The sequence below is a fragment of the Scardinius erythrophthalmus genome (genome assembly GCF_964197995.2).
Source record: "Scardinius erythrophthalmus genome assembly, chromosome: 25".
NCBI lineage: Eukaryota > Metazoa > Chordata > Actinopteri > Cypriniformes > Leuciscidae > Scardinius > Scardinius erythrophthalmus.
In genome coordinates this window covers 15,743,921-15,756,302 of record NC_138245.1, presented here as the reverse complement: position 1 = coordinate 15,756,302, position 12,382 = coordinate 15,743,921, and the positions used below count along the sequence as shown (strand labels likewise).

The 12,382-nt window shown below is 37.5% G+C and overlaps 1 protein-coding gene across 1 annotated transcript in view; it reads right to left on the bottom strand.

Annotated features, from left to right (window-relative positions):
• Positions 1-12,382, bottom strand: part of naaladl2 (N-acetylated alpha-linked acidic dipeptidase like 2) — a gene marked incomplete at both ends in the record, with an annotated part of 268,891 nt that overhangs the window by 51,059 nt on the left and 205,450 nt on the right. The window contains one exon of the mRNA XM_081357673.1: positions 6,590-6,736. Within this exon, the coding sequence (XP_081213799.1) occupies positions 6,590-6,736 (147 nt within the window). The remainder of the gene's footprint in view (positions 1-6,589; positions 6,737-12,382) is intronic.

Below are 12,382 nucleotides of genomic sequence, written 5' to 3'. Positions count from 1 at the left end.
GACCAGGCAACACTTAAGGAAAAGGAGGCCTAGGTGGAGCCGCGTTGATGAGCGCCTGAGGTGGAGTCAGGGTGTAGGAGGAATGAGGCAGAGCTGGTGTGAGTGAGGACTGAGGAGCCCGACAGAGCCGAATGGGTGGAGGAACGAGGTGCAGCCAAGGGCCTGGTAGTCTGTGGTGGAGGTAGAGCAACGACTGGACTGTTCAAGGTGGAGCTGGAGGGACAAGGGAGCCTGGTGGAGCTGGAAGACGACAGTCCCAGGTGGATGCAGAGAAGGGAGGAGCCAAGGTGGAGCCGACTGGTCGACGGGCCAAGGTGGAGTAATGGGCTCGGAGGCCCGAGGTGGAGCCAGGGGATCATCACACCAAGGCAATGCTGGAGACCAGGAGGCTCGAGGGGTTGCACTGGGCAGAATTAACGGTGGAGGAGGAATCAAGGAGCTGAATGGGACGAACAAAGCCGACACTGAGGAACTGGATGGCTTACTTGGCGGAGGAGAGAATGGGAGGCTGGGCGGGACCATCAGCGACAAAGAACACTCGAGGGTAGTCTGAACCATCAATGAAGACGAAGACTTGTAGCTGGGCAGAACCGTGGTGACTAAGAAGACCTGAGGCTTGGTGTAAACATCGGCGACAAAGAAGACATGGAGCTGGGAGTAACCAGCAGTAACGAAGAAGACTTGAAGCTGGATGTAACCAGCAGAGGAGGAAGCTCTTGAGCACTGGAAGTCATCAGAAAAATCTGCGGTGGTCGTGATTGACGAAATCAACAGGGGGTGAAAACATTCCAGACACCAGAGAATAGCTTCCCTCCATGTTCCTTCATTCATATCGGGTAGATCTAAAGGGCTATAATAATTCACTCCAACCCAGTATAATGATTTCAAAGTCTCATCGTTAAAAAATTATAAAGGGCGATAAATTACTTATCCTTTCGGAGGTCTGATGGTCTGTGACGAATTGGCTGAGGACGAAGACGAGGTGAGGTGAGGCGAAACGGATCTATTTTTATAACTTTATTTAACAAACAAAAGAGAGTAATCCAAAGGAGACAACTAAATGAACAATGTGCTATGTATAAACGAGGTACTGAAACTGAGGGCATATATACACAAGAACAGTGGCAGAGCCAGGATATATTCATAGCAGCATGTGGTGGCAAAGAAATGTTCATTATTCAAACATAAAATTGAGTTTGACTGTAGCATACTGGACTGTTTTAGTGCCTACAACAAAACTGAATACAATTAATTGTACATAAATATAATTGAGGTAGTGGTGGAATAGATCAAGAAATACTGAGTGAATTTGACATTTTTTTCTTAATACAAGACTGTAAGATATGTTTTAAATACTTGCACCTGAAAAATTAAACAATGAATGTTAAACATTCAATTAGTTGCCAAACTAAATTAACTGCAATAATTCTATCATGCTTTAAAGGTGGTAGCAGCGATTTCAGGCCCAAACATAAATGATCACATTCATCTAATATTTCGCTAGCTGCACGCCCCATAAGCATGCTGTCAAAAAAACGCGTCTCTCTAGGTAGCCTAGGCTCTGAGATCTGCACACGAAAACAGTTGTTTTCACCCGTTTTAGCCAAACACTCAAAACCCAAACAAATAGTGTTCCAACCAATCATCGACAGGGGCGGGTGTTGTGAGGTTTTCGCGTGCAGCCGTCATAGGCAGCCGTGCACGAGCGCAAAACCTCACAACACCCGCCCCTGTCGATGATTGGTTGGAACACTATTTATTTTGGTTTTGAGTGATGTTGATACCAACTGTTTTTGTGTGCAGATCTCAGAGCCTAGGCTACCTAGAGAGACGCGTTTTTTTGACAGCATGCTTATGGGGCGTGCAGCTAGCGAAATATTAGATGAATGTGATCATTTATGTTTGGGCCTGAAATCGCTGATACCACCTTTAACAAAGGAAAAAATATTCTTTCTTTTAAATCCCCATGTGTAACAATGTGATATGCTAGCATAAAACAAATGCCAGAATATAAAATCTGTAAATTTATACATAATTATATGCGATCCATTTCCAATTTTTTACTGTGCAAACTAACGTAAAATGGTCCCTGTTTTTTAGTACAAATGAACAAGACTCACCACATTTATTTGTCCATTAAATTACATAAAACTTACATTTAATTTGTGCCTTATTTTGTGAGCTCATTTACAGATGTCAGATACATTTGAGGGTGACGTTCGTATTCTGTATATAACAAATACATATTTAAAAAAAAAGGTTTTGACGCTGCTTGTATGTCTGTTTGACTGAGTATTCGCTGAGTTATTGTTCATTGTCGGACGTGTTTCAGAATGGACTACACTGACAGAGAGAAGGCAGAACTCGCTTCGTGTTTATTTTTCTTTATTTGGCAAAAAGCACAACACTTTGTTTTTATTGTGAGTATACACAAAAATAATACACATTAATACAGAATCGATTGATGTATGAAACTCCAATGGAAAATCAAAGTCAACAGATTATTTATGAGTTTCTTTTACACTGATAAAAAAAAAAGCGAGCTGGTATAGCCGGCGATACCGCCGACCTTAGGGGGTTAATCATCTCCACATTTAATCATGTTGTATTTACACAACTGTTCAGCGATTCGTATATCTACTGTTTGCCGGACACTGAGTCTCCCTCTGTTTTTTTTTTTCTTTTTCTTTTCACTCTCTTGTTTGATTTGAACCTGGCACTGTGGTGAACCAGAAAAGTCTCCTATGTGTTGTGGTCGTAAAGAGATAGAGACCGTAAAGAGGTCGTAAAGTTCTAAATAAACTAAATTTAGGTCAAGATAAAAAAACACAGAAACAGCAATTGTGAGCGGGGTGGCCAGGCTTTGGTCAATGGTGGCTCTGGCCCACCCTGGCCAATCCCTAACTCCACCCCTGCACAAAAACGAATTAACTAAATGAGGAACAGGTGTGTGATAATCAATGATACAATGAATAACCATGACGACAAGTGTAAACAGAAAGGAAACACAGGAAACGATGGAAAGAGACTAAAACAGACTTTCAAAACAGAAAACACAATGGATTGTGACAATAATTTCCATAAATACCAAGTATTTACATTTTTCATAATTATTTATTTAATTATATATTTAATTATATATAATTATTGCAATATATATATATATATATATATCACACACTTTAAGGGGTGAATACTTTTGAAATAAATGTTCTTATTGTAATTCAGTTCACCAGTAGAGATGTTTAACTCTGTGTTATTTTAGTAAAATTGAGATTCTATTATAGTTTCTTAAAATATTTTGAATTAGTTTTTATTTTAGTATTTTCCATTTTCATTTTCATTTTAAAGTTTAACAATTTTGTTCTATGTGTTTTGCACTATAATGACCCTGGTTTCACTTACATTTAAGTTAACTGACATTAAAGAGTCTTTTTCTTTTCACGGGCACTGCAAGTATAGTTAGCATATGAAGGCCCACACGTCATTTTGATTTTGCTAGCAGGGAGAGCGACGGCTCCTGGGGCGGAGGCACACGACACAGAGCAGAAGTAGGGATGCTGGGAGCTGGATGTCACAGCACAGACCGTGTTGTTCCAAAACACACCAGCCACCCCCAGTGCTAATGCAGCCTGATGGCTTGAATGCCAAGAAAAGGTTACATTCACAGTTTAAAGCACACCAGCATTGCACTGCAAATGCTTAGCCAGGCATGTGTGCTGGATGAGACAGATGTACAAGTCAGCATGCAGAAAGTGTCAACCACCACAGCGTGAGACAGAGCCTGAAAGATGTACTGTCCAGAGAGAGGAAAACAGTCACTTTGTGTGTGAAATGTTTAACTCTTACATCTCCATTGTGGTGAGGAAGTACAAAAATGCACCATAAAAACATTTAAGATGAAGTACAATGAAAAAATGAGGGGACATATGTATGCAATTTGAGTAGACAAGCTTCCTGAGTGTTTATTTTAAAGGAAGAGAGAGCTTGTTTCTCCTGGGATACACTCGCATGTGACATCTGAAAAGACATAACGGATAAGACATCAGGGCTGTGGCAGATGGAAAGCAACATTGATGCCGCTTGTAAAGGAGTCCTGGGGTTTGACCGTGCTTCTGTGTGACAGAGGAACATGGAACGTAATTTTATGTGACAGGAAACTGCTCCTCACGTATCATAATGAGGCAAAGAGGGTGCAGGGGAACGATGTGACAGCCTGTGCTAAACCAAAGAATCCACACTGAAGTGTAGGAAAGCATTAGGGTCAGGCCTCTTGCAGGTCTCTGGGAATGCTTGCTAACTCCGGATAGATGCCTGAGTGAAACCTGATTAAATTTTAAAGTGATCCAATTGGACTGGATCACTCAAGTCAAAAGCAATAATTGCACCACTGTATACATACATATAAAACAATAGGGTTTCAACACTGATTTTTATGTCTTTTTTTTTTCTTTTCTTGTAGAGTATATATGGCAAAAAGCACACAGTGGTAAAGGCCCATTTGATAAAATTTTACTCTAAACTTTTCACTCTACATATGACACAAAAACGTTTCTAAACATCCACATTTCACTATGCGAGTGGATATTTGGCTGATCGCTGACATGAAGTTGATATGATACTTATGTTACAGGTTTATGTAGCAAATGAGAGTGGTAAATTTACCATACATTAAGACAGGTTTTGTACAGACTAAAGAATCTGTAAAAGTATGGTATTTGGGGTAAAAAGCACTTCTCTACTGTTAGGGCTAAAGGCACAATGTTTGATGTGATAATAAAAAACTAGCTGACTTTTCCAATTGATGACATGGTAAGATCAAGCGGCAACATTCTAATCTGAAAAATGAAGCCTACCCGGAAGTGTGAAAAACTGCCATACATCGAAAATCTGCTAGGGGCAGGTCCCAGAAGGGAGCAAATGTCCATAGACCACCATGTTAAAATGTCCGTTTTCACAGCAGAAATTCATGTTTTTACAGGTTGGTCCCATGGACTTTTATTGTATTTTTCGATAGGTTCTGAGTGCCTGACAACTGTGAGAGGGGTGAATCGGAACTCGTTAGTTTAGATCGTATTTAGATATAAAATGTATGACAAATAAGGGCGTGGTTAACTTTGATTGACAGCTTGATTGACAGCTGATAACGAGCATAGGCTGCGCCAAGGAGAATGACAACATAAGAAGTGCCATTTTTTAATATACAGTTGAAATACGATACTACTGTTTTTGTATCATGAAATGTAGTTTTAAGAGTTTTAACGGGTACTCGGTGCTCAGTACCCCGCCTGGAACAGCCTTTCCTCGGCTAGTCGTTCGGACGTTTGCCGCTGACTCTGGCGTCTCTGTAGTGGTAAACATGAGATATAATTCGTCTTGTGTATATCTAACGGGCGATTTTTGGTCTCGTGAATCTATAATTTGTTCCCTGGCCAATCGTTTTGGCTGAGGGGAAGTTTCATAACTTTATAAGCTATTTAACTTTACCGTTGTATGGTTAGACTAGAGCGCTGACTTTGTATGTTTGACTGAATTGTTTGCTTTATTTGTATAGCTTCTTGTACCTTTTACTTATACTTTTATAATGGCTAATATTGATAAAACTGAAATTTAACAAAAAGAGACTGAGTTGAGTTTTGTCATTTTAAATTTTAATACAACAAAGATGATCTGTAATGTTGTTTACTGCAACATCTGTTGTTTAGTACAAATGCACATATTGCCTGGAACATATTAAAATGTTTAATATTTTTATATTATATTTAAATGAAAAGAGGCAGGGTTGTGTTTTATATTTGGTTTTGTTATAAATAGGCTAACGTTATATGCAGTGAATATAATCAATACACGTTGCCTGAACCACATTTGTGTGGCTATAATGTTTAAGATTTCTTTAAATGAAAACTAAAAGAGTTAGTGTGATGTTTTATAACATATTTCGTTTTATTTTTGCCTAAAATATACATACAGAGATAACCGGAGTAGCAGAGTAAGCTGAGTGACGCGCTGTTCTGTACTTGGAATAACCGGACTCGCATCCTTTACCCATATATGGATTGGCCAGAAGGTGGGCGGGGTTAGGATTTCCCAAGATTTTCCAAGATGGCGCCGCCCATACCCCCATAAACGGCCTCAAAACCGTTCTTCGGAAAGTCTATGGGTGACGTCACAGACGCTTTGTCCATATTTTTTACAGTCTATGGGTTAGATTCAAATACTCAACATAATTTATTACATTGGGTGTCTGAGATAATCGCCATACTATATTTATCATGAAAGCATCATATTTAAATATATGATATAAATCACATTATATGATAAAATATCAAGACATAAAATCTAAAATACATCTCCTCTTTGTGTCTAAAGCTAGTGTTCGGATATGGGAACATTTCGAGCATTTGAAACGCATGGTGTCCAATAGGCTATTATTTGTCAGCCTCTTGAAAACATTTCCCCTATCTGAGGACACTTGTGCAGGGAATGGTTGCTCATTGTTAAAGTCATCTGAACTTACAGTGAATTAAATGAATGATTGGATTATCAATGTGCTTATATTGCACACATTTGCATGTGTATGTGCATGTACCTCTATTTTAGGGAACTCTGAGTATGTGAACTCCACTGTGGGGACAGCAAGCTGGTTAGAGAAAAAGCTGGTATCTCCAGGTGTCTGCAGTGAGCTGACATTCGGACCAGGACAACCACCTCCTCTACTGCAACTCATCGAATGTCTCTGAAAGATAAACACACATGCATGCTAACAATTTGACATTGTGAGGATATACAGCAATCAGAATGCGATCATGTTGCCTACTATATTACTATAGTGACCAGAATGACTCCAGTAGACCTTCTACAATGATTTATACAGAGATGAATACAGCAATGAAGTATGTTATAGAATGATATGTGAGGAAGGCATTTAAGTGAGGAACTTTTATTAAAAAAGTATCACTATAAGAGATATATTGTGATGGGACATAAATGGGATTGAAAAGTATTTTTCACTGGCGTGTGATTTGAATGTGTTAACGTATTTTTAATATATCATGTGAACAAAACATGAGTATTAAGGTATTCTAAATATGTTTTTTATTTAATAGCTCAGCATCCCAACTGTAGGATTGTTCTTGTTTCAACACAACAATAATAATGTGCTTTTAAATCTAATTTGTAGTTGCATATAATTGCGCATCACTAAAGCCCTGCCTAAATCCTAAACTGATATTGATTTCTCATTGAGTGATGGTTTAGGATTAATCTGTTTTGGTTGAAACTGGCCCTTGGCTATTTAATGACCTACAGATTAAACTGTATTGATTGCAAAACTACTGCTAAATGAACAGATTCTGTTCTGTTGTACAGCAACTGACATGAGCTACAGTATATGTATATTACTGTTTGTCAACGTTCACAGAAATACATGCAGCTACGTAAACCTCAAACAAGTGCAAATCATGACTGACAGAGCCAAAATCAATGTAAATCTATACAAACACAGTTTGAAAGCATAATGGAAGGGAAAATACAGGCTGCAGTGATACAAAATCAACTGTGACCAAAAACAGTCATCAGAGTAATTCATATCAGACAGGCCCTGAAAAACAGTGTCTACCGCTGAGGAACAAAAAACGATTTTGTTACATGCTTCAAAACACAACTTATTTAACACATAGACAAACACAAATTGTATCCAGAATAGATTTGTTTGACATAGTTTAACTCTATAATTATATTCAATTATGTGTGTTATACATATTACAAAAAAAACAGACTGTACTTCTTAGACAAAAAAAAAAAAATTTATATATATATATATATATATATATATATATATATATATATATATATATATATATATATATATATATATATATATATATATATATATTTAGGAGCTTTACCCATCAGTTTAGCATGCCACATTAATATTCAACCAACCAAAAACAAACAAACACAAATATACAATAAACAAGAGAACAAACCCAATAATGCCAATAATATTGTTCTCACATATTGCTATTGTTAAAAAAAATAAGAATGAGATGAAGATGTAGATAATATGATGCACCACATGATTGTTATAGTTGTATGTTCTTGTAAATAGTTAGTGTTCCTGTGAAACACAACACTTATTTTTCATTCATACATGATTAGGTCCACAGGAACATAGTGGCCTGAAAAATAGATGGGGAACATACTACAATGCATTATCAGCTTGCTTGACTCATTAATATTAATTATGTGGCAAAATGATTTGTACAATAATTATACCTGCCCTTGCACATTATTCTCCCTTGTGTGTCTACTTTTGCGCTGTGCATGGATTACTGTAACATTCGGTGCTTCATTCTGGAAAAAAGTGGACTCCTTCATCTTCATAGGCAGCAAAAGTCATTAAAGTCAAAATTAGCCACAAATTCCTGAGGTAAAAATGTGACAGCAAACAGCTTGGGAGCGGCGAGAAAGAGGAAGAATAGGTAATTTCTGCACTGCAATTCCTTTTCCCCGTGAGGAGAATCAATATTTAATTTCTCTGTCTGCAATGATAACGAGATGGCAAAATCATTGTTTATATATTTGAGCTTGAATAGACCTGTGGGTAAGTGAGGAGAGAGAGAGATGCACTGGCAGACAGCCACAGCAAATGAAGCTGCTCGTCCACTCAAGCTGATGTGAAACAAACAGCATTGCCTAAAGACCATTAGCAAATGAGCAGACTACCATGCCATTGTGATCACTGTGACCCCATGACTGAGAACGTCCACATCCTATTACATGCCACCCACACATGATCAGAGGTAGCAAAAAGAAAGATTGTACATGTGCACAATAATTTGAGAAAGATCAGAGGCATAGACCGTGTTTCTTCAATAACAGGCTTTTGTCCTAGCATTTCAGGGCAATTTAATGAAGACAATTGTTCTTACCATGCCTTCATTTATTTCAAGCTTATAACTTTGTAAAAATAAAATAAATAATACAACTGAATATTATATGATATTATTATTATTATTATTATTATCATCAGTTGTATTATTATAATTTATTTTATTTTTACACCGTTAAAAAATTACGTCTTCACATAAACTGTCTATATAGAATTCTCCAGATGTACAGTATGTACACTTTGGATAAATTAAAATAACGGGAGTGTTTTATGAGAGTTTATTTTATAATTTCATAATATTGTCCATAGTCCATAACACCTAGAATGGCTAGACACTTTCCTAAATGTTTCCCACTATTCACTGTATACAGTTATTTTAGTTAGAGGCTGTGTGCTAAAGCTGTTCTTTTTTCTGAATCAATAAATGGCAAAATCACTGCATAAGAGGAACCTGAGATAATTGCACAGCTGCAAAATGAATATTTGTATTTGACAAAACATGCCATCAAACTGAATTTTTTCACAGTACGAAGATAAAATGACAGCGGGCAGAGAGAATGCTGTGTGAAGAAAAAGAGAGAGAGAGAGAGAGAGAGAGAGAGAGAGAGAGAGAGAGAGAGAGAGAGAGAGAGAGAGAGAGAGAGAGAGAGAGAGAGAGAGAGAGCGAGAGAGAGGGAGGGGCAAATATGTGAACAAAACTGTTATCTCGTTCTGAAAGACGGAGAATGACCTTGCATTGTGGAGATAATTTATTCTCAGAGAAGGTGACCTTTGGAAATTACATTTGCAGAGAAGTGGAATTGGAACTGCTGATACATTTATAAAAAGAAGAGACAAAATAGATGAATAAGACTGAGATTATTTAAGAAAAAACAAGATGGGTGTCACTGTGGATAATGTGAGAAGTTTGCAGTTGCTGCACAGATGGTGGCGCACTGGAGCTTTTTAACGTGAGAGGAAAGACAAATGGATGAGCAAATTTCTTGCCTAATGCATCCAATTTAAATTGAAACAATAATACTGAGATCGTCTGAAAGTATCTGCAGTGGCAATTACACATAAATAAGAAGTGTATTGGCATTCAGGGGGACAAAACAGGGGGGAAAACAGCTCATGAGAATGCTCATTAAAGATAATCCAAATTTTTTTTAGAAGAACAGATCTGAACATTTTGTAGGTTTCTAGGGATAATTCATAAGAATATGGGAGGTTTCTCATGATGGGCGCTGCTGTACGATCTTAATGGTGACTTCTCTTGATTGGATTCAGGATTGTGGGTAGTGTAGTTCTTTACCTGTGTTTTGTCAACTAAAATATATATATATTTTTTTTAAAAACTGTAGAAATCACATGGCAGATTTTACATGACCATATAAAAACACAATCACACCCACCGTCGATCCTCAAGCCAGAGAATTCCTATTAATTCATACATAAATTTAATTTTCTCAGTGAATAAATCAAGATTTGACTTCCAGTTTGGAACACTGTTGTTGCACACTCGCAGTTAATTGCATAACTTAATCACATGTCTTTTTGGATTAGCTGTCAACATACTAAAGTCACTTAAAGGTACAATATATAAGAATTTTTTAATAAAATATCCAAAAATTACTTGCACAGTGTGATATATTTCCTGTAGTTGTGAACTTAAAATATAGATTATTTATAGATTTGAAATATAAATTTTTAATTTCAGAGAAATTCCAATTTAAAAGAATGGCTCGTCCCTTTTCACTTGTTGCCTGTCAATGACGTAATATTCGCGTTATCCCTTGTTTCCACTCGTACTGCCATAGTAACCATGGCGACAGACGTGGACAACTGCGTTACGTCTAGCGGCACGCTCACACTGTTGTTGGTTCGTTCAAACAATATGGACCATGGCAAGCAGACTTTGGGACAAAAGGAGAACTAAAACGAGGTTCAATATCAGCGTGGCATTTTCGATATGCTGAGAGCTCCGCGTCCGCGACAAACTTCGACTTGACAGAGACGCACAAATGTACATAAAACTACTCAATGTTATATCGCTCAACATGATGAAATGTTAGAATATGATCAGTATGTTATTCTAATGTTGATCTACCTTACTGCTAGTCTCATACAGACAAACTAACACATAGAATAACATTAATAAGAATAACTTTCAACACACTCAAATGTAGTTTAGTGTGATAGTGTAGAGCAAGTGAAAGCGTTACCTCACAAGTTTCATTTGTCTAATAAACTGACCTGTGTGAGTATTAATTCAGCACTTGAATTAACCGATTTTTCTTATGACAGAGGAAAGTTTTGGATTCAGTGTGTAAACGTGATTGACACAACGTGAGGTCGTATTAATTTTTTTACGTGCGAAAACTTTGGACCTTAAAGGGGTCATATAATGGTACATGCACTTTTACAAGTTGATTGTACTGAAATGTGTGTTGGCAGTGCCTGTACACAACCATCATAAAATGCTAAAAATCCATCCAGTGTTTTTTTTTTTAATCTTCTTATGTTTTCCCCTGTCTTAAATCAAGCCGTTCGACTTTGTGACATCACAAAATTGACGCCCCTCCCACGATTGTATGATTAACAGCAGCGTTTCAAATAAGACCCGCCCTCGCTCGTGAGCGAGCTGTCTGTCATCATAGTGCATTGTTGATATGCTGGAGCAGAATGGCGTCTAATCGATTGTGGTGTTCTGTTCTTGGGTGTAATAAGGAACACAGCAGTCATTTTGATGTTCCTAAATCCTAACCACTGAAGACGCAGTGGCTGAGTTTTGTTTTTGAAGGCAATATGCCCGAAGCATTAACGTGGGGATTCCCTCGCGGGGATTCCCCACGATCAACATCCACGCTTTTATGTTTGCGCAAATCATTTCAAACGAGGGTCAGTAAAGCTGGTTTTGCTAAGAAGCTGCTCCTGAAAAAAAGGATCGGTACCAACCTGTTCCTGCTGAACCCCCAGAAGACGTGAGTGTAACGTTTTATTAACCTTTATATTAATATTTATATTAATCTTTGCAAATCGCTTACAAGCTTCAAGATGAATGCGTCTAAGGTTTACACTCAGGGTACATTACGGCATGTTTTCTACAGTATGTACGACATTCTCAATATAATTCATAATCCCACGTTTATAATGAACAACGCATTATGGTTATTGTGTTATTAAAACTGTGTACGGTGTACGCACAGAACAGAGGGGTGGGGTGAGCAAAGCTCATTATCATTTAAAGACACATGCACTTAAACGGCGTGCTGAAAACAGAGCTGTTTTTGACCAGGTAAAATGAGCGTTTTCTTACAATACTAATGAGAATTTTTAATTAAACTATATTACAAACTTTTAATTTAGACCCTAAAGAATCATATTAGATTGTACAAAAATGGCATTATATGACCCCTTTAAAGAACACAAAGAAACTTTAAACACACCTTTTAAAGGTCCCAAAAATTGTCGTGGACATGTTGTGGACTCTTTTAGTATGGTGGATTT